The sequence below is a fragment of the Dipodomys spectabilis genome, unplaced genomic scaffold (assembly GCF_019054845.1).
Source record: "Dipodomys spectabilis isolate Male_0828 unplaced genomic scaffold, ASM1905484v1 ptg000207l, whole genome shotgun sequence".
In the NCBI taxonomy this organism is placed as follows: domain Eukaryota; kingdom Metazoa; phylum Chordata; class Mammalia; order Rodentia; family Heteromyidae; genus Dipodomys; species Dipodomys spectabilis.
Window position 1 is genome coordinate 10,581,757 of NW_024870884.1, and position 22,176 is coordinate 10,603,932.

General features: G+C 47.0%; 1 protein-coding gene across 1 annotated transcript in view; it reads left to right on the forward strand.

Annotated features, from left to right (window-relative positions):
- The window catches only part of Hkdc1 (hexokinase domain containing 1), a 41,773-nt gene extending 20,744 nt beyond the window's left edge, over window positions 1-21,029 (forward strand). Inside the window, exons 7-18 of the mRNA XM_042696392.1 lie at window positions 916-1,099; window positions 2,863-3,018; window positions 4,634-4,867; window positions 6,406-6,710; window positions 8,578-8,723; window positions 8,807-8,926; window positions 12,593-12,688; window positions 12,846-12,945; window positions 15,546-15,729; window positions 17,823-17,978; window positions 19,205-19,438; window positions 20,684-21,029. Coding sequence (XP_042552326.1) covers window positions 916-1,099; window positions 2,863-3,018; window positions 4,634-4,867; window positions 6,406-6,710; window positions 8,578-8,723; window positions 8,807-8,926; window positions 12,593-12,688; window positions 12,846-12,945; window positions 15,546-15,729; window positions 17,823-17,978; window positions 19,205-19,438; window positions 20,684-20,831 — 2,063 coding nt within the window. The 3' untranslated portion in view covers window positions 20,832-21,029. The remainder of the gene's footprint in view (window positions 1-915; window positions 1,100-2,862; window positions 3,019-4,633; window positions 4,868-6,405; window positions 6,711-8,577; window positions 8,724-8,806; window positions 8,927-12,592; window positions 12,689-12,845; window positions 12,946-15,545; window positions 15,730-17,822; window positions 17,979-19,204; window positions 19,439-20,683) is intronic.
- Window positions 21,030-22,176: the final 1,147 nt, after the last annotated feature.

Genomic DNA, 22,176 nt, shown 5'->3' on the forward strand with positions numbered 1-22,176 from the left:
TTGTGTGTGTGTGCCCGTCCTGGGACTTGAACTCAAGGGACTGAGCACTGTCTCTGAGCTTCATATGCTCAAGGCTAGTGCTCTACTACTTGAGCCATAGCTCTACTTCCAGCTTCTTCTTTTTTTTTTACTTCCAGCTTCTTTTGGTAGTTTAATGGAGATGAGAGTCTCACAGACTTTCCTACCTGACTTTGAGCTGTAATCCTTAGATCTCAGCCTCCTGAGGAGCTAGACATGAGCTACTGATGCTTGGCTAATATTTTTAATATCAAACAGAGAGGAATATAAATAGCTTCAACTGAATATTAACAATTACTCTGGGGCTGGTAGCTGGTGGCTCACATCTGTAATCTTAGCTACTTAGGAGGCTGAGATCTGAGTATCATGGTTTGAAGCCAGCCTAGGCAGGAAAGTCCATGAGATTCTTCTCTCCAATACACTACTCAGAAAAAGCCTGAAGTGGCTCAAGTGGTAGAGCACATAGCCTTGAGCAAAAAAAACCTCAGGAACAGTACCTGTCCCCTGAGTTCAAGCCCCAAGGCTGAAAAAAAAAATTACTCTAGATTGGTGAGGGTTTGGTTTATGTACTTATAAGATTAGCTTAACTTCTCTTCCTCCTCTTATTGTAAGTGGGTGGGGATCTTATACATATTATCAGGATCTGTCTCCCAATAACTGCATTCATAGTAGCAAACCACTAACCACACCCTGAGAAATATACAGAGGACATGCCAGCTCCTTTCTTATGACCCCCGTCTTGCCAAAGCTACTTTCCTCTGCAGAACCAGGCCCTGGGGTGAGAGTGAACAGCACTTTGTGTATGCTCTTAAGGAGGATGCCCAAGTTGAACTTCCTTTGTTTTGCCCAGTTGTCCCTTTCTCTTTGCCCACCCATTCTCTCTGATCTCTCTTTCAGGCACTGGCACCAACGCCTGCTACATGGAGGATATGAGCCACATCGACCTGGTGGAAGGCGACGAGGGCAGGATGTGCATCAACACGGAGTGGGGGGCCTTTGGGGACGACGGGTCCCTGGAGGACATCCGCACTGAATTTGACAGGGAGCTGGACCTTGGCTCGCTCAACCCAGGGAAGCAACTGTGAGTCCCTCCTGCTCTAATCCTGGCATCGGCATTGGGCTCACTCGGGTCCTCTTTGTCCGTGGGACAGGACTCTGGTTATGAGAAGCCATCTGTTACAAGTTTGTAAGGCAAGGCTTGTATTGACAGGTGAGCAAAGGAAATGGAGAGCTGTCCCCTAGATCCTAACCCTAACTCTAATTCAGTCCATATTCCTGAGTACGTATGTGCATTTAAGGCATTAGATATAAGGCTGGAAACCAAATGAAACGGCTCTGCCAGTCAGGTAAGTGATTGGCCACAGAAGAGCCTAGAGTGACAAGAAGGAAGCTTGCTGTTACTGTAACAAATGCCTGAGATAACAAAGATTTATCTTAGCTCATAGTCCATGTTCCATTCATTCTGTTGCTTCTGGGTCAGTGATGAGCCATGGCAGAAGAATGTGCTAAAGGAAGCCTAATTATCTCATAGCTGGATGCAAAAGAGACAGAGCAAGAAGAAAGGGATGCAGGGGCTGGGAAGGTGGCTCAGTAGTAGAGCACTTGCCTTGCATGCCTGAGGCCCTGGGTTTGATTCCTCAGCACCACATAAGCACAAAAAGCTGGATGTGGCACTGTGGCTCAAGTGGTAGAGTGCTAGCCTTGAGCTGAAGAGCTGAGGGACAGCACCCAGGCCCAGAGTTCAGGCCCCATGACCGGACCCCCCCCCCAAAAAAGAAAGGGATGCAGTCCAAATATCCCCTCAAAAGGGATTGGAGGCATGACTCAGGTGGTAGAGCACCAGTCAATGTGCAAAAGCATCAGATGTTGAATTCAAGTCTCAATGGTGGGATAAAGAAGAAGAAGGAAAAGAAGAAGGAGGAGGAGGAGGAGGAGAAGGAGGAGGAGGAGGAGGAAGAAGAGGAAGATGAAAAGAAAAAAAGAAAGGAAGAAAGGAAGGAAGGAAGGAAGGAAGGAAGGAAGGAAGGAAGGAAGGAAGGAAGGAAGAAAGAAGCAATATCCCCTTGAAGGACACTGCCACAGTGACTAGAAGATCTTTCATAGGCCCACCTCTTTTTTTTTGGGAGGGGGTCCAGTCGTGGGGCCTGAACTCTGGGCCTGGGTTCTGTCCTTCAGCTCTTCAGCTCAAGGCTAGCGCTCTACCACTTGAGCCACAGCGCCACTTCCGGCTTTTTTCTTTTTGCTTATGTGGTGCTGAGGAATCGAACCCAGGGCCTCATGCATTGCAAGGCAAGTGCTCTACCACTGGGCCACCTTCCCAGCCCCTAGGCCCACCTCTTAAAGGTGCCATTACCTCCCAGTAGTGCTGCAGACCAAGCCTTCCATACATGGGCCTTTGAGGGGCACACCAAATCCAACCCATAGCAGCATCTGTAGTCTCTTGCACAAAAGCTCCATGTAGGAGCAGAAAGCACCTGTGTCTGTGACTTGCCTAGCCAATCCATAGCTGATTTATTGTAAGCAGCTACCTGAGGCCTGTGGCATTGAAGTTCCCGATGCCCAAAGCGACAATGGCAGCCCCATGACTGAGGGAACGGAGATAAAGATTTGGAGTCCAGTACTTCTGGAGTAGGAAAGAATCTTAACCCTCCCTCTCCTGGACTAGATGAGGATGGTTCATCTCAATGAAGTGGTCCTCTCCTCCCAACGTCATTCCTTGACTGCGTTGGAGACTCTCAGTCCCTCGGGCTCCTGCCCTGCACATGCCCAAGACTCCTGGGCTTTGGGAGGTGATGCTTTGTAGCCAAAAGCATTGCTTCCACTGATGTGTTCCCTGAATTGCAGGTTTGAGAAGATGATCAGTGGTCTATACCTGGGGGAACTTGTCAGGCTCATCTTGCTGAAGATGGCCAAGGCTGGTCTACTGTTTGGCGGTGAGAAATCCTCTGCTCTCCACACGAAGGGCAAGATCGAAACACAGCATGTGGCTGCCATGGAGAAGTAAGCCACCAGCCATATGCCCCACTACCTTACCTCTGCAGAGGGCTGGGAGGTGGTGGCAAAGGGTAAGGTGTTCAGGTGATGGGGGAGCAGTAGGTGTCCCTCCTTCACAGCAGGCTTCGGGACTGGGCACAGATTTGGGCGGGTTAGCAATTTTTTCCATGACTCAGATGCCATATTATGGTTGTCTTTATCAGCCAGGGACTCAGCTGTCAGAGGGCCACTTTTTCTCCATGTCTTGCAATGTTTTTAGGATGTTGGATCCATTTGAGAATCTTATTCGTTTCAGAGGCATTATTCCCCAAATGCATATTATGTACAGTTTTACTACACTCTCAGGGCATTCTTGCAGCTTGGAAAGCCTGTATGTGAGATCCAAACTAAGAATTGTGTGTGTGTGTGTGTATGTGTGTGTGTGTGTGTGTGTGTGTGTGTGTGTGTGTGTGCGTGTGCATGTGTGAGTGTGGGTGTGTGCATATGTACCAATACTGAAGCTTTAATTGAAGACCTCATATTCTCACTTAGCTTTATTGCTCAAGGATGGTGCTCTACCACTTGAGCCACACCTCCACTTCCAGATTATTGTGGGTTAATTGGAGATGAGTCCCTCAGATTTGTCTGCCTGGATTGGCTTCAAAATATGATTCTCAGACCTCTTGAGTAGTTACGATTCTAGACGTGAGCCACCAGGTACCTTGCAAACTAAGAACCCTTGATACAGAAAGAGCCCTTTCCACATGCTCCCAGGAAGGCTGGCTTTAGACCTGGTGATCTGAGCTCCACATTCAGATTCCTGCAGTGGAGAGCTGGCTGGTGAAGGAGGCCACCCCAGTCAACTCAGTGCCTTGCTCCTCAGACTTACAAGCCCTGACATTATTCTACTTTTTCTAATCAGTGTAGAGTCTGAGCTCACTCTGAGTCTGACCCTGCAGCAGAGTTTCTGTGAATGACAGCATAGCACAGGATAATTGAAAGTGTCGGTTCTGCCAGGCACCGGTGGCTCATGCCTGTAATCCTAGCTACTAAGGAGGCTGAGATCTGAGGATCAAGGTTCAAAGCCAGCCTGAGAAGGAAAGTCTGTGAGACGCTTATCTCCAATTAACTACCAGAAAACACGAAGTGGTGTTGTGGCTCAAGTGGTAGAGTGCTAGCCTTGAGCTGAAGAGCTGAGGGACAGCGCCCAGGCCCCAGAGTTCAAGCCCCATGACTGACAAAAAAAATGATAGGTTCTACATTCTAATTTCCTGAGTTCAAAGTTTGGTTCTAGCACTTACGGTGTGATGAGGAACAAGTTACGTACATCTCTCATATGCACACTGTCATACTGTCATTTTGTAATAGCAGTACTCCTCCCAGGACTGTTGTGAAAATTAGAAGAGTTAATAGATGTAAAATCCTTAGACAAGAACCTGTCACATAATAATTGCCTGGTAAATAGAAGCCACTTGTTATTACTACTACTGCTGCTGCTGCTGCTGCTGCTACTACTACTATTATTATCGTGAGACAGCCTATTTATTTGCACAGTCCTGAGAGGAAGAAGAAGATCTGATTCCTCCAGGATGAAGCCCCTAGTCTGGCAAAGTATGATCTTCTCATCCTGTTTCCTGGCTAGGTATAAAGAAGGCCTTGCTAATACAAGGGAGATTTTGACAGATTTGGGCCTAGAGCCCTCTGAGGCTGATTGCATTGCTGTCCAGCACGTCTGCACCATCGTCTCGTTCCGCTCTGCTAACCTCTGTGCGGCGGCCCTGGCGGCCATCCTGACCCGCCTCCGGGAGAACAAGAAGCTGGCAAGACTCAGGACCACCGTGGGCATGGACGGCACTGTCTACAAGATACACCCTCAGTGAGTGCTGCCTCCTAGCCCACAGCGCAGGGGAGCCCGGTGTGTGCTCTGGTCTGTGTTGCTTATCTGAGCCACTGATTACAAGAGAAACGACAGATAGAGAGCATTTTTGTCTAACTGCCTAGGTAGCTTTAGGGAAGCACTCGTTTTAATTTTCTATTTTGAATTGTTATTATAAAGGTGATGTGTAGAGGAGTTACCATTACATAAGCCAGGTAATGAGTACTTTTCGTCTTGGACCATGTTACTCCTCTCTTTGCTGTCTCCCAGTTGGGAAACATTCTTAAAAGAAATATTTTGCTAAATCCATTGCCTAAACTGGGCACTGGTAGCTCATGCCTATAATCCTAGCTACTCAGGTGGTTGAGATTTGAGGATCACAGTTTGAAGCCAGTCCAGGCAGGAAAGTCCATGAGACTCTTTACTACTCAGAAAACAGTGTGGCTCAAGTGGTAGAGCACTAGCCTTGAGCAAAAGAAGCTCAGGGACAGAGCTCAGGCCCAGAGTTCAAGCCCAGGACCAGGGAAAAAAAAACATTGCCTAACTAGGAAGGCCATCCATCTGTCCATCCATCCACTTATCCATCTATCCATCCATTCATCTTGGTATACATCCATGCATGTATGTACCCATTCATCCATTCCATCCATGCATCCATCCATATGTCCATCACCCATCTCTCCATGCATCCATGCATACATGGATGTCTGCATTCCCCCATCCATGTATCATTGTATTATTTATTAAATACTTTCTATTTGGTAAGACTGGTATCAGGTAAAATACACCTTGTATGAAGGATCCTGGTAGGAAGACACACAGAAATGAGAATTTCTCAGATATATAGAGTTCAAAAGCTCCTTTGGCTGACAGAGGTGGCACTGGGAGTCAGGTGGGTATACTCTGGAAAGAGCTACAAAAGGAACTGGGAAGGTGGCTCACTGGTAGAGTGCTTGCCTCGCATGCATGAGGCCCTGGGTTCAATTCCTCAGCACCACATAAACAGAAAAAGCCGGAAGTGGTGCTGTGGCTCAGAGAGCTGAGGGATAGTGCCCAGGCTCAGAGTTCAGACCCCATGACCAAAAAAACGTAGAGCTGTAAAAGAGCCTTCCCATTGCCAGGTGCCAGTGGCTCACGTCTATAATCCTAGCTACTCAGGAGGCTGAGATCGGAGGATCGAGGTTCAAAGGCAGCCTGGGCAGGAAAAGGTCCTTCCCACTGGCCAGATAATATTCAGTCAGCATATCACACATGGACCTGCCTTACATGAAACATCAGTGCATCAAATGGGCACTTCCTAATGTTCCTTCCATTGTCCCAGTGTCCTAGTCTCTCTCTCTCTCTCTCTCTCTCTCTCCCTCTCTCTCTCTCTCTCTCTCTCACACACACACACACACACACACACACACTACCTCAAGGGCTGGGTCCTGGCCAAGCACACTGCCCAGGGCTAGCCCCCTCCTTCTCTTCTGTCTGTTCCCACTGGCTAGACCTGGCCTTGATGATTCTCAGTATTTCCCTATCCTCCCTACCTTTAGGTACCCCAAACGTCTGCACAAGGTGGTGAGGAGGCTGGTCCCAAACTGTGATGTCCGTTTCCTCCTGTCAGAGAGTGGCAGCACCAAGGGAGCCGCGATGGTGACAGCAGTGGCTTCCCGTGTCCAGGCCCAGCGGAAGCAGATCGACAAGGTGCTGGCTTTGTTCCAGCTGACCCGGGAGCAGCTTGCTGGTGTGCAGGACAGGATGAGAGCTGAGCTAGAGTATGGACTGAAGAAGAAGACCCACGCACTGGCCACAGTCAAGATGCTGCCCACCTATGTCTGTGGGATGCCGGATGGCACAGGTGGGAATCACAGCCTCCTCTCTGAATGGTCACACACAGCTTCCCTCAAAACTTAAAACTGCTGGGCGCCAGTGGCTCACACCTGTAATCCTTGCTACTCAAGAGGCTGAGACCTTATGATTATAGTTACCTCGATCACCAAAAAGCCGAAAATGAGGCTGTGGCTTGAGTGGTAGAGCACTAATCTCAAATGAATAAGCTAAGGGACAGGACTCTAGGCCTAAGTAATGTCAGAAAATAATCAACCCCCCACCTCCAAACAAAACCAAACCCTTAAATCAGCCGAGTATGAATGGAACTGATGAACTCTGGAAGATCCTGAGTTTCAAGCCAGCCTAGATTACAAGCTGTTACATTGTTTTAGACAAAATGAAACAAAGCAAAATGCAATAACAACAAAAGGCTCCAACAAAAGACTAACCACAGTGAAGGGTTCTGTTTTTATTTTTTAATTTAATTTTTTGTTAGTTGTGGGGCCTGAACTCTGGGCCTGGACGTTGTCTCTCAGCTCTTCAGCTCAAGACTAGCGCTCTACCACTTGAGCCACCTTCCCAGCCAAGGGTTCTGTTTGTTTATTTGTTTGTTTGTTTATTTATTTATTTTGGTCATGGGGCCTGAACTCAAGGCTAGCCCTCTACCACTTGAGCCACAGCACCACTTCTGACTTTTTCTGCTTAATGTGGTGCTGAGAGCTCGAACCCAGGGCCTCATGCATGCAAGGCAAGCATTCTACCACTGAGCCACCTTCCCAGCCCCCAAGGGTTCTGTTTTAAAAATTTTAAATTCAGATCTGTTAAGGAAGGGAAGGAAACATAAAGTAGAAGTTTAGTCCTTCTGAACCTGTGTGCCTTGGCTTACCTTGTGTGTGTGTGTGTGTGTGTGTGTGTGTGTGTGTGTGTGTGTTATGTGCATGCACACACATGTGTGCTGTATAGCCCCATGGTGATAGGACTTGTTATATTTTTTAGACAGTGCCAGGGGGACCAGGGAAAAGCAAAGGAAGAGGATTGTTTCATGCTTGTGAGGAGGGATTCCTCTGGGTTCTTCAGACAGGATGATGATACCCTGAGCTCCTTGCAGTTAGGGTGGCCCAGCCTGAGTTACCCTCAAAGGCCCCTGGAGGGTCCGTTTTAGCATGCGCTTTGCCAGATTCCCTGCATTCAAGACACAGTGCCTTGAGCTTTCCCAGCAGGCCATTGGTCAGTGGAGTTCAGCTCTGAGAGGACTCGCAGAGTCCCAGCCTCCTCATTCTGCAGATGTGGCTTTGGACCTGACCACTCTTGCTGAAGATGAGAAACCAGTGCCCAGACCTGCCAGGTCCCTTACCTCTCTCTGGTTCAGGGCTCTTTTCTTTTCTTTTCTTTTCTTCCTTCCTTCTTTCCTTCCTTCCTTCTTTCTTTCTCTCTCTTTCTTTCTCTCTCTCTTTCTTTCTTTCTTTTTCTTTCTTTCTATTGTTGGGCTTGAACTCTGGACCTGGGCCCTGTCCCTGAGCTCTTCAGCTCAAGGCCAGGGCTCTCCCGCTTGAACCATATAGCACCACTTCCCATTTTCTGATGGTTAATTGGAGATAAGAGTCTCACAGACTTTCCTGCCCAGGCTGGCTTTGAACCTCGATCTTCAGATCTCAGCATCCTGAGTACCTAGGATTACAGGTTTGAGGCACCAGTACCCTGCTCCAGGGCTCTTAGTGACACCTGGACCTGAATTTGCCACAGGGAAAGTGCAGGCTGACAGACCAGCTGAGGATGCCAGCCCAAGGCCTGAAGCCCTTTTCAAGTAGGAGCCCAGGAAGGAAGGCTGTGGGTCTGCAGGGCTTGCACCTGTTTAGTATATGCTGGTGCAATGTAGCCTCCTCTCTCCACCACAGAGAAAGGAAAGTTTCTTGCCCTGGACTTGGGGGGAACTAACTTCCGGGTCCTCCTGGTGAAGATCAGAAGTGGGCGGAGGTCAGTGCGCATGTACAACAAGATCTTTGCCATCCCCCTGGAGATCATGCAGGGCACTGGTGAAGAGGTGAGTGCCCGGGATGGGTCTTGTGCCCAGCCTCCTGCCCTGATCAGTGCCCACCTTGCATGAATGCCATTCTCTCCCGGCAGCTCTTTGACCACATTGTGCAGTGCATTGCTGACTTTCTGGACTACATGGGCCTCAAGGGAGCCCAGCTACCCTTGGGCTTCACCTTCTCCTTTCCCTGCAGGCAGATGAGCATTGACAAGGTAAGACTCCTCACCAGGCTCATAGCCAGCCAAGAAGCTGTCCTCCATTGGGGGACACCCCAATGTTCCTCTGAGTCACTGTTCACCCTTCCTTCCTTCCTTCCTTCCTTTCTTCCTTCCTTCCTTCCTTCCTTCCTTCCTTCCTTCCTTCCTTCCTTCCTTCCTTCCTTCCTTCCTTCCTTCTTTCCTTCTTTCCTTCCTTCCTTCTTTCCTTCCTTCTTTCTTTCTTTGTTTCTTTGTTTCTTTCTTCCTTTCTCTCTTTCTTTCTGGTCCTGGAGCTTGAACTCAGGGCCTGGGCACTGTCCCCGAGCTCCTTTTGCTCAAGGCTAGTGCTCTACCACTTGAGCCTCAGCACCACTTCCATGTATTTCTGTGATTAATTGGAGGGGTCCAGTCGTGGGGCATGAACTCTGGGCCTGGGCGCTGTCCCTCAGTTCTTCAGCTCAAGGCTAGCACTCTACCACTTGAGCCACAGCACCACTTCCGGCTTTTTTTTCTTTTTTTTTGCTTATGTGGTGCTGAGGAATCGAACCCAGGGCCTCAGGCATGCAAGGCAAGCGCTCTACCACTGAGCCACCTTCCCAGCCCTGTGATTAATTGGAGATAAGAGTTTAATGGGCTTTCCTGTCTGGGCTGGCTTCAAATCATGATCCTCATATCTCAGCCTCCTCAGTAGCTAGGACTCCAGGCATGAGCCACCAGGGCCCAGCTAACTGCTTTTTTATGGGTCACAGATTCGGGGCAGCTGAAAATACAGGGTGGCACTTGAACTACTTAATGATTTTTACTTATAACTTTCTATTTTTCATTATTTTGCGGGGGAGGGAATTTAGGGAATGGTCATCCCTCACTGTCTGCTGAGGTTGTACTGTGGACTTTCCACAGGCACCAAAATCCATGGATGCTCAAATTCTTTCTATAAAATGGAATAGTGTAGGGCTGGGAATATAGCTTAGTAGTAGAGTGCTTGCCTAGCACTCAGTACCACATGAACAGAAAAAGCCAGAAGTGTACTGTGGCTCAAGTGGTAGAGTGCTAGCCTTGAGCACAGAAAGGCTCAGGGACAGTGCCCAGGCCCCAAGTTCAAGTACCAGGACTGACAACAACAAAGGAATAGTGTTTTCCTAAAAACTATGCATGCTCACCACAATACTTTGTCATTTTTAAGTTCTTCTTTTTTTTCCGATATGGGAGCTTGAACTCAGACCATTAGCTTTTTTTGCTCAAGTTTGGCACTCTGCCACTTGAACCATCTCTATACTTTGGCACCTTTTTTTTTTTGTAATTAATTGGAGTTAGGAGTCTTACAGACTTTCCTACCTGGTCTGGCTTTTTTTTTTTTTTTTTTTTAGCCTCCTAAGTAGCTAGGTAGGTTTTTTGTTTTTTTATTTTTTGCTTTCTCCTTTTTAAAAAAAACCACTTAAAAAAAAAGACTAATGCATCCTTGTGTCACTGGGCCCATTAAAAATTAATGCCTGATGGGAAATAGTGCCACGTGCAGCTGTCCATGGTGCTGAATGATTGACGGGCCTGATAAGTCAGGACGTAGCTGAGCTTCTCACCCAGGGGAACCGCCCTTCCAGGCCTGTCTCCTCTGACAGCACTGACAAGCCTGTAAAGCATGGTGAAGAAGGTAGGCAATTGGAGACAAAGCCACCTATGAAGGGGAGGAAAAAAGAGATATAATAAATTGTGTGTGTGTGTGTGTGTGTAGTGACAATGTATAAGAAGGGTTTTCAGTTGAGGATATTTCTCTACTTGTCTCTATATATACCATCCAGGGAAGGAGCAGGGGGCGGGGGGTCCAGGGTGCCAAGAAATGTGCTGAGGTGGAAACATGATTGCTGGCTGAGGTCTCAGGAGAGGGTCAGATAGCCACAGGGTTTGGGAGCTGACATTGGATTTGCTGGCAGCTTCAAATCACTACTTTCGTGGGGGGTTTTTGTTTGTTTGTTTGTTGGCATCTGGCTCTCAGTGTTATAAAAAATAGACATATTAATTTTAGAAAAGTTAAAGAATATGGGCACTCAGAGTCACATGCTGGTGGCTCATGCCTGTAATCCTAGCTACTTAGGAGTTTAATATCTGAGGATCAAGATTCAAAGCCAAAGAAAGTCCATGAGACTTTTATCTCCAATAAACTACCAAAAATTCAGAAGTGAACTTGTGGCTCAATGGTAGAGTGTCAGGCTTGAGCAAACAAAACAAAACAAAACAAAACAAACAAAAACAACAAAACCCTCACTAGGACACCGGTGGCTCATGCCTGTAATCCTAGCTACTCAGGAGGCTGAGATCTGAGGATCCAGACCAGCTTAGGCAGGAAAGTCCATGAGACTCTTATCTTCAATTAACCACCAGAAAACTGGAAGTGGTGCTGTGGCTCAAGTGGTAGAGCACTTGCCTTGAGCTGAAGAGCTGAGGGACAGCTCCCAGACCCAGAGTTCAAGCCCCATGACCAACAAGCATCCAAAAGCACACACACACACACACACACACACACACACACACACATCCCTCAGTGACAATTCCCAAGCCCTGAGTTCAAGCCCTAGGACTGGCACAAATAAAAAGAATGTCACTCAGGATGTTGCACCCAGAGACAACCATTCAAGCTGTATATCGTATTCCAGATTCAAGCACGTGTATAATTAAAAAAAAAAACTAATAGGATCCAAGTGCTGGTGGCTCACACCTATAATCCTAACTTCTTGGGAGGCTGAGATCTGAAGATCATGGTTGAAAGTCAGCCTGGGCAGGAAAGCCCATGCAATTCGTATGTCCAATTAACCATCAAAAAGCCAGAAGTGGAACTGTGGCTCAAGAGGTAGAGTGCCAGCCTTGAGAGAGAAAAAGGTTCAGAGACTATGCTCAAACCCTGAGTTCAAGCCCCAGGACTGGCACACAAAAAACAACAAACAGATTAATTCACTGTGTGTATGTCTAGTGAGCTTTCATGTAACAGTGTATACGTAACACTATTCTCTCTTTCCAGCCTTCTCTCACTGCTAAATTAAGATTTTTTTTGGAAGTGGCACTGTGGCTCAAGTGGTAGAGCACTTGCCTTGAGCTGAGGGACAGTACCCAAGCCTAGAAGTCAAGCCCCACAACCAAAAAAAGAAAGATGTTTTTAGGCAGGAATGTGGCTTCCTGGTAGAGTGTTTGTCTAGCACACATGAGGACCTGGGTTCAATTCCTTGGTACCACGTAAATACAAAAAGTATATAAAACTTTAAAAAAAAGATTTTTTATGTTGCTGTGTAGGATGAGTGGTCTCCTTGCTCTTGTTGGAATATGGGTATGTCTGGTGTTCACTGAAGAGTAAAGCCTTGGCTTGCATTTTGTAACTCTACCTTGGATGACATCTTAATCCGTGGCAGGCTAAATTAGAAGTGGGATCACCTGCCATAGCTTTTGATTCTGTGTGGTAAAAGTGTGCCTCAGAAGTTAACGCCTGACTCTTGAAGATTATGGCTTATCTGGCTATCCTACTCCATGCTTCCTCTGTGCTGAGTTAGGACTGCAGTGAATACACACTGCAAAGTCCACACACCTGACTAGCAAGGATGTCCAGTTGCCTCATGTCTCCTAGATGTAGAAGTTGCACAGTGCACAGCTTGTGAGCTACTGCTTGAGTAAGTGCCCCCCCCCCCTCCTTTCTTTCAGGGAACACTCATAGGATGGACCAAAGGCTTCAAAGCCACTGACTGTGAAGGGGAAGACGTGGTGGACATGCTCAGGGAGGCTATCAAGAGGAGAAATGTAGGACATGATGTTGAGGCTTGTGCCTGCCTTGTCCCTTTCCCCACATCCCTCTGCTCTGCCATCTCGTGCCCAGTCCCTGTGACACAGGCCTCTGCTGCCTTGGGCTCACAGGCCCCTGGGAAGTCTGCTTCTAGTAAGGCTGCTTCCTTTGCAGGAGTTTGACCTGGACATCGTTGCAGTGGTGAATGATACAGTGGGGACCATGATGACCTGTGGCTATGAAGATCCTAACTGTGAGATTGGCTTGATTGCAGGTAAGTGCTCAGTTGTGGCCCACTGGCCTACTCCCAGCCTGTCTTATTTTTTGTCAGTCATAGGACTTGAACTCTGGGCCTGGGCTTTGTCCCTCAAGGCTAGCACTCTACCACTTGAGCCACGGCGCCACCTCTGGTTTTCTGGTGGTTTATTGGAGATAAGAGTTTCACAGACTTTCCTGCCCCAGCTGGCTTTAAACCATTATCCTCAGATCTCAGCCTCCTGAGTACTAGAATTACAGGCATGAGCCTGCCTTTTTGATGCCTTAAAGTGGTAGGGGTCATTGATCCAAAACTTAGAGGCTCCATCCAAGGTAGAGATGGCCTTCACTAAGATTGGGGTTCAGGTTACTTCATTCCTACATTTCTACTTAACATAATTTACCATTAAGGGTTCTAAGCCACAGTCATCCTTTTTTTGTTGAGAAAGGAGATGACAGGAAAGGAAGAGATATTCAAATTATGGCCATGGGACTAGCTATCAGGTGGACAGTACTCATGTTGGCCCAGGATTGGCCAAGCCATTCTTACTCCGGCTCCAAGTGTGTATCTCCTCTGCTACCTGCCTACTTCTGGTTGAGTGGTAAGGGGAAGAGTTGGAAGAAAACTTAGAAGAGGGGAAGGGAAAGGTCTAAGGCAATGCAGGCTTTTTAAAGGCCTTTGGAAGAAGTCTTGCAGTAAGCAAGACCAAGATTGGATCTAGAAAGATAAGTCTTCCTAAGAGGATGGGAGCCAAGTGAGATTTGAACTGATAGAGATAAAGAGGAAATGCTTTCCAGGTGACAGGCACAGTTGCGTAGTGGCAGAATCTGGTTGAGTTTTCTAGGGTGTTACTTGGACTTCCAGAGTATGAATCATAGAGGGATGGAGCCAGGCAGAGGCTCTGGCTCATTTGGATTTCTATTTACTTTTGAACCTGGGCAGTTGCTTTTTCTTTCTGACTTGAACTCCATCATCTGTGGGAAGGGTTAGACCAGCTCTGGAGGCTAGAGAGGTCTGTGTCACTGGTCCTAAGAGATGCCTGAACCACTGTGTTTAGAAGAGTTGTCCAGGTCATGTGCAAGGGAGGAGAGGGGTGGTGCATGGGTGCCAAATGTTTGCTTTTCTAAGATCAGAGGATTTCTCATGGCCCCTTGAAGCTCTGCCTGCCAAGTCTGTGGCTCTTCGGAAGCTTGGCATGTCTTTGTCATTTGATGATGATGATGATGATGATGATGATGATAAAGATGAGAGGTACTGTTCACTGGACACTTACCTACCATGTGGAGAAAACCTACAAGTACCACTTAATTTTTTTTTGGGGGGGGGAGTCTGGTCTGGGGCCTGAACTCTGGGCCTGGGCGCTGTCCCTCAGCTCTTCAGCTCAAGGCTAGCGCTCTACCACTTGAGCCACAGCGCCACTTCTGGCTTTTTTTTCTTTTTGCTTATGTGGTGCTGAGGAATCGAACCCAGGGCCTCAGGCATGCAAGGCAAGCGCTCTACCACTGAGCTACCTTCCCAGCCCCCACTTAATTTTTTAACTTACAACAAACCAGTAAGCAGGCATCATTTCCTTTTTTTTTTTTTTTTTTGTTGGTCATGGGGCTTGAACTCTGGGCCTGGGCACTGTCCCTCAGCTCTTCAGCTCAAGGCGACCGCTCTACCACTTGAGCTACAGCGCCACTTCCGGTTTTCTAGTGGTTTATTGGAGATAGGAGTCTCACGGTCTTTCCTGCCCGGGCTGGCTTTGAACCGCAATTCTCAGATCTCAGCCTCCTGAGTAGCTAGGATTACAGGCGTGAGCCACTGGCGCCTGGCTATCATTTCCTTTTTTATAGGTCCAAATAGCCTCTGAAAGATAAGGTACTTAAGACTAACCAACTGAGTATAAAGCTGGAATATTGTTCAGCTTAGTCTTACTCCAAGCCTCAACTCTAAAAAATGTTTTTATTGTTATTATAAAGGTGATGTGCAGAGGGGGTTACAGTTACATAAATCAGGTAAAGAGTATGTTTCTTTTTGGACAATGTCACCCCTTCCCTCACTCACTCACTCACAGCTTTTCCCTCCCATCTCCACCCACAGTTATATAGTTCATTTTCAACATAGTGTCTAGTGAGTACCACTTCTGTATTTATTCGCCCTTTGTCCCTCCATTTCTGTGTCCTTTACCATTCTAAAGACAGATAAATGAACAAACAAGACGAAAAGAAAAAACAAAGAAAGAAAAAACCCTCTTGTTTGCATTTCCTGGAGTTCATTTTGATTTTTTTTTTTTTTTTTTTGTCAGTCATGGGGCTTGAACTCTGGGCCTGGGCACTGTCCCTCAGCTCTTTAGCTCAAGGCGAGTACACTACCACTTGAACCACAGTGCCACTTCCTATTTTCTGAGTGGCTTATTGGAGATAAGAGTCTCATAGACTTTCCTGCCTGGGATGGCTCTGAACCGTGATCCTCAGATCTTAGCCTTCTGAGTAGCTAGGGTTACAGGCATGAGCCACTGGCACCTGGCGATAAGTATTGTTTTTGATGCTGAGTCCAAGCCTCAACTCTTATTCCCTGGCCTCTCTTGGACCTGGTACTGTCCGTGGGGTCCGAAGTGCCTTCACAATTCCTTCTAGGGACAGGAAGCAACATGTGCTACATGGAGGAGATGAGGAACATCGAGCTGGTGGAAGGGGACGAAGGGAAGATGTGCATCAACACAGAATGGGGAGGATTCGGAGACAATGGCTGCATAGATCACATCCGGACCCAGTATGACAAGGAGGTGGATGAGGGGTCCCTGAATCCTGGCAAACAGAGGTGAGGAGGGAGGATGTGTGCATTTATACAGGTTCTGCAGTGAGCGCCGTCTCTAGAGCTGGGGAGAGGTGCCATTGTCATACCATGGACATGATAGCTTTGTATATTCATTACCTGTCTGCATCAGATATCGGTGAAGTATCTTCCTGGAATGAAAACAAAATATTATGATGTTTCTGATTGGCAACAGGAAAAGGGGGTCCCTTTTACCATCACATGCCATGAGGGTAAAAGGTGGCTCTGGAAGGAAGCAGAGCTGTCAGAATCTCTGTTCACTCGCCTGTGTCATGGAGCACCAAGAGTTGTGGGACCTAGTGAATGAGATCTCTCCATGGCTTTTCATAGATTGGGCCAGAGGGTAATGTCTTCATCCATTTTAAAGCTTGGCTGCCAGGCAGGCGGGAAGGCTTTGTTCTAGAGGAGGGATGGCTGGGAGGCTAGTTTTTGCCATGTTGCCATGTCTTAACCAGAGATCATCAGCCTTTGTGAGGTTCATTCCAGACTGAAAATAATGCATGGCTTTATAAACCATTGGAGTAGATGTTCACCTGCATCCTGAGAGGACTGCTTTTCCTGGGATGAGAGGAAGAGTGGGCAGAGATAAAGCAAAATAGAGCAAGCCTTGCTTGTTAGCCAAGGCCTAATCTCTAGAACAGGTTTGGCAAAGCTTTTCTTTAAAGGGCCAGATAGCAAATGTTTTAGGTTTTGCAGGCCATGTGGCCTAACTGCAACACCATAATATAGTAAAGGGGAAACCTGTGTTCTATTGTATGGGTTGATGTGCGGGTTGGGGGCCTGAGTAGGTGGGGTGTGTGAGGAACTGTCTTGGCCAAAGATAGCTGTTAAGCTGAGAATAATGTCCAGATGAGGCCTGGACAAGCCCTCAATTTCTTTTGGTGTTAGTTTTTGTCAGCAGGAGGCAGTTGAGTTACAATAGGCCCAATAATTAATCAAAAAACGTAAGACACAAAAAGCCATGGGGCCTGATCTTTCATTCTCCAGTTGGGACATCTGAGTTCCATACGTCCTTCAAGGAGCAAGTTCCTCACAACTTTTGTGTCTTGACCGAGAGTTTAGGAGGAAGAACTTGTGAATTTGCCTCCCAGTCAACATTAGTTTTCTGTCCTGATATTGGGTCCTTTGACTGTAGAGGTGTTGGACTTTTTAGACAACATAAGCCCAGCACATACATAAGCTCTGTGTTCCATTCGCCCCGGTAGGCAGTGGGATCCAGCAGTGTGTGATTGTGAGTGGTGTGATCACTGTTCACACTCTAGTGCCTGTCTTCCTTGCTGTTTGGCCCTGTGGAGCTCACAGCTGGTAGAAAAAGGGAAGGAGCTGGGACCTGGTGGCTCACACCTGAAATCCTAGCTACTCAGGAAGCTGAGATCTGAGGGTTGTGGTTCAAAGCCAGTCCAGGCAGAAAAGGTCCTGAGACTCATGTCCAATTCACCATCTGAAAACTAGAAGTGGAGCTGTAGCTTAAAGTGATAGAGTGCTAGCCTTGAGCAGAAAAGCTCAAGGATAGTGTTCAGGCTCTGAGTTCAAGCCCTGTGACCAACCACAATGGAAAAAAAACAATAAAAAAGGAAAGGAAAAAACATCTTTGAGCACTCTTGGTGTATAATCCTTCAGATTTATTGTTGGAAGTCAAATTTGAAGACATGTGGAGTCAAATGCAAAGTGAAGACTCTCGTAAGAGACTGGTAGCACAAAGCTTGCCGGGGTGGGGGGTGGAGGGTTGTTGGCTTGGAGGCCAGGAGAGGGATTTTGACTTAGTGCCTGTGTTGCTAGACCCTACCTCTGTGTTCTTGTGGGGTTCTTATCTCTTTTCTGTTTGGGGGATGCCAGCTCACAGTACTTGCTTACTTTGTGCAGCTAAGATATGGGAGAGCTGGGTCTGGCTCTTGGTTCATGTGGTTCCAAAGCCTGGCTTTCTCACCTGACACTGTCTTCCGCATCGCATCTCTCTGGGCCTGCCTGAGCCAGGCCTGTGGTTACATCAATGACATGCCCTCCTATGGCAGCCTGCAGAAACAGGCCAGGGCTGATTTCCCTGCCCTCACCAGCCTTATTTATCCCTCTTCTCCCAGATATGAGAAAATGACCAGTGGGATGTACCTGGGGGAGATTGTACGGCAAATCCTGATTGACCTGACCAAGCGGGGTCTCCTCTTCCGAGGGCAGATCTCAGAGCGTCTCCGGACCAGGGGCATCTTTGAGACCAAATTCCTGTCCCAGATTGAAAGGTGATGTGTGATCAGTTTACTTGCTTGGTGGGAGACACTCTGAATGGGATGTGCTGTTACGTCAAGGTCAGGAAGATTTGAGTTTTATTTGTTTTTGGTGCTTGTCCTGGGGCTTGAACTCAGGACCTGAGCACTGTCCTTGAGGGGTTTGTTTGTTTGTTTGTTTTTACCCAAGGTTAGTGTTCTACCACCTGAACCATAGCTCTGCTGCCTGGATGTTTCCATTTGTAAATTTCAGGTCTGGCTGGGCACCAGTGACTCATGCCTCTAATCCTAGCTACTTAGGAGGCTGAGGTCTGAGGATGGAGGTTTGGTGCTATCTTGGGCAAGAAAGTCTGTGAGACTCTTATCTTAGGTGTTCTTCTGACAGGGGTCCATTTCACACCTGCTAGAGACAGTTCTTCTCAGGGAAAGGGCCTAGGATTTACAGTCCCAGAGCCTAGGTGTAAGCTTCAGCTTGAGCTGTCTGTCTGTTGTGGGACTTGTTTCCTCTCTCTGGAGCTCTGTTTACTTCTTTATAAGATAAACAATTGCTGCTTAATCCCCAGAGTTTCCCTGGGATCAAGGGAGGAAATATTTATTAAATAACAATAAACCATAAAGAAAGCAGGAAGAAACTGCAGGCTTCCTTTTTATTCACCCTAAAAACACACAAACATTACTCATTTCAGAAAGTTAAAAAATACAGATAAGTAGAAGAAAATAAGCATTACCTATAAACCTACTAACATCTGAATCACTGCTCTCCCATTTTTTTTTTCTGTGAGGACAAAATAAAAGAAAACAAATACACTTAAGCCTGAGATAAAATAGTATGTAGTTTATATCATCTTCCCCCCCCCTTATGCCATGATCATTTTCCATGGCATGAAATATTTTCACAATAACTTATCTATGTGGCTGAGCAAGCTTGTAATCATCCTACCTATTTGGAGGTAGAAATCAGCAGATCACAGTGAGATTGATGCTCTGACTATAGCACCTGCTCTGTCCTACCTGGGTATATATCTTTAATAGTTCTCATTCTCTCTCATTCCCCCTCCCCCTTGAACCAGGGCCTCATACTCTGGCTCAGCCTTTTTGCTCAAGACTGGTACTCTGTCTCTTGAGCCACAGCTTTACTTCTGGCTTTTGGGGGGTTAATGGGAGATAAGGCTCTAGATCACATTGAACAGCTTCTATATCCTAGGAAGCAGTCTCTGACATCCTGCCTTGCTTGCCCACAGCGACCGGTTAGCTCTTCTCCAGGTCAGGAGGATCCTGCAGCAGCTGGGCCTGGACAGCACATGTGAAGACAGCATCATAGTAAAGGAGGTGTGTGGAGCCGTGTCCCGGAGGGCAGCCCAGCTCTGTGGTGCAGGCCTAGCTGCCATTGTGGAGAAAAGGAGAGAAGACCAGGGGCTGGAGCACCTGAAGCTCACCGTGGGTGTGGATGGCACCCTATACAAGCTCCACCCTCAGTGAGTACCTGTGAACAGAGTGGGAAGGGATCATGTGGAAATGTAGGCCTGCCTCTGTAGACTCCAGACTCTACAGGTCTACAAGGTCAGCAGCACCAACATCTACCACCTAGATTCTAGAACAAGATGTGTGCAGGTTTTATGCCTGTCCGTGGGCTGGAACTCAAGGCTTTGAGCTCTTGCTCAGCTTTTTTGCTTACAGTTGGTGCTATACTACTTGAATCATGCCTCTAGCTCTAGCTTTTTTTTCTGGTTAATTGGAGATAAGCATCTTGAGACTCAATCTTCCCAGGATGGGCTCTGAACTATGATCCTTAGATCTTGGCTCCTAAATAGCTAGGAATATAGGCATGAGCCACTGGCTCATTGGTGCTTAGCAGAAAAGCTGTGTTTTTTTTTTTGTTTTTTGGGGGGGTCTGGTCATGGGGTCTGAACTCTGGGCTTGGGCGCTATCCCTCAGCTCTTCAGCTCAAGGCTAGCGCTCTACCACTTGAGCCACTGTACCACTTCCGGCTTTTTTCTTTTTTCTTATGTGGTGCTGAGGAATCGAACCCAGGGCCTCATGCATGCAAGGCAAGCGCTCTACCACTGAGCCACCTTCCCAGCCCAAAGCCGTTTTTTTTTTTATGTCAATGTTTCATATTTTGTTTTAGCAAAAAGGAAATATATTAACAAGCTCATAAAATTCCCAATCATACTGAACTTCATTTGTTCAAGGCATCACTGTTGTGAACCTCAACTCAACCTTTCATCTAGTACTGATGGCTAGTGTTCTATTCTCTGGGAGAGGGGGGGTCACACATTTTGGCCTTGTTCTTACCTGCCTTTCCCTTGAACCAAGATTTAACTAAGGGGTAGACTTGACCATGGTCATTTCAGTAAGCACAGACAACTTGGTAAGATCCATACCCTTTTATGATCAAAGCAACTAGGAATAAGGGCAATTCCTTAACCCATCAAGAATATCTGTGAAACTCACTACTAACATTATGCTTAGTGGTAAAAGGGCAGATATTCCCCAATTGGTTTGGTGGTGCATACCTGTAATTCCAGCACTTGAGGGTTTATATAGGAGGATTACAAGTTTGGGGACAGCCAGGGCTACATAATGAGTCCTTGTGGGTTGTTTTTTTTTTTTTTTTCCTTTAAAGTGGACTTTTGCAATTAAGATCAGGAAAGAGGAAATTAATTTGTAATCTGCTGATCTCATGTGCAAGGGCTGATGACATTTCTCTCTTTTCACAGCTTCTCCCGGGTGCTGCAGGAGACAGTGAAAGAATTAGCCCCTAAGTGTGATGTGGCATTCATGCTGTCGGAAGATGGCAGTGGAAAGGGGGCAGCTCTGATCACCGCGGTGGCCAAACGATTACAGCAGGCACACAAGGAGTTCTAGGGTCCCTCTGCTGGCCCCATAAGCCTTGGGTACTGACTAGCCCTTCCTCTGGCAGAAGAGTTGGTCAGGAACCAGCCAGCAGCCTGTGGCTGACTTCATCTTCTCCATGGCCAAATGAGAACCCAGGTTCTTGGGCGCTCTTAGCATCTTTTAATTGGTTTTGCAGTGGCACCAAATGACATTTCCATGTGGGCCAAAGAAATCAAAGTGTCTGGTCCGAGAGAGCCCTTGTTGGCAAACTTTTCAGTTGAGCCCCAAGCTGTCATTTCAATGTGGCTTTGGGTCCTGTGGCTGCTAGACTGGAAGCATATATAAAATCTGCTCATGTACCTGGCTGGCTGAGTTCCTCCTTGAGATGCTTACTCTGTGACTGAGCCTTCTGCTTCTGATGAACAGATGAGAGGGAGGGAGGGAGGAAGCCTCATGCCCCACACTAGGGGACCTCCTCTAAGCTCACCTTAACTTGTCACATTGGCTTCAAATGGGAAGCAAGAACAAAGACTCTAGAGTGGTCGGTTCTATGATTCAGAGTGTCACGGAGCCTTGTGAATCTTTTCCTGCTCCCTGGGTGGGGTGTGCCTCAAGGCACCATGGTTCCTTGTACATGCAGTGTGGTCTGTGCTGCCGTTCTTGTTAGTAGTGCCAAGGACTCTTAGGTCTATGAAATTCAGTAAATGAATAAAAAATATTTAGTTTCCCAAGAAAGGAAGTGTTGATCTTTCTTCTGAGAGGCTTACTTGCTAGCTCCATGGCTTACTGGCAGAATAAGAAGCCCACATAATCAGAAGGAGTTGAGGATCCCTTTTATCCAGACCTCTTACTAACAGGGAGCACTCTATAGAACTTAACACATTACCCAGATATTGTTTGAATAGCTACTTCCAGAGACTAGACATTTGCCACTGGATCTTATAGTTCTTGCTTTTGAACACCTGGAAGTGACTGGAAGTTCTTTTACATTCTGAGCCTCACTCTTCCTTCCTGAACCAGATCTCTCTCAAACACAACACTTGTGTCCCTTCTACATGGAATTGGTGTGTCCTTGCCCTTTCTCCAGTGGACATCCCTTCTCTCTTCTCTCTTTCATCCTTCTTCTCTGAAGTACTTTCTAGCTTCTCACATAGTTAGCTATGTGAGCCTAGGAGATTGTATGCTTTCTTAGGAGTATGTTTGTATTGCCCAAGTGAACCCAACACTGTGTCATTCTTATTACTTGTTTGAAAAGAGGCATGGTAAGAAAATAAAGCTTTCTGAAAAACTGTCCTTGGAAAAAACTAGAGAACAATATCATAGGAAATAACATAATAATATTGTAGATTGTCTAGGTTGACTTTATAGATAAATA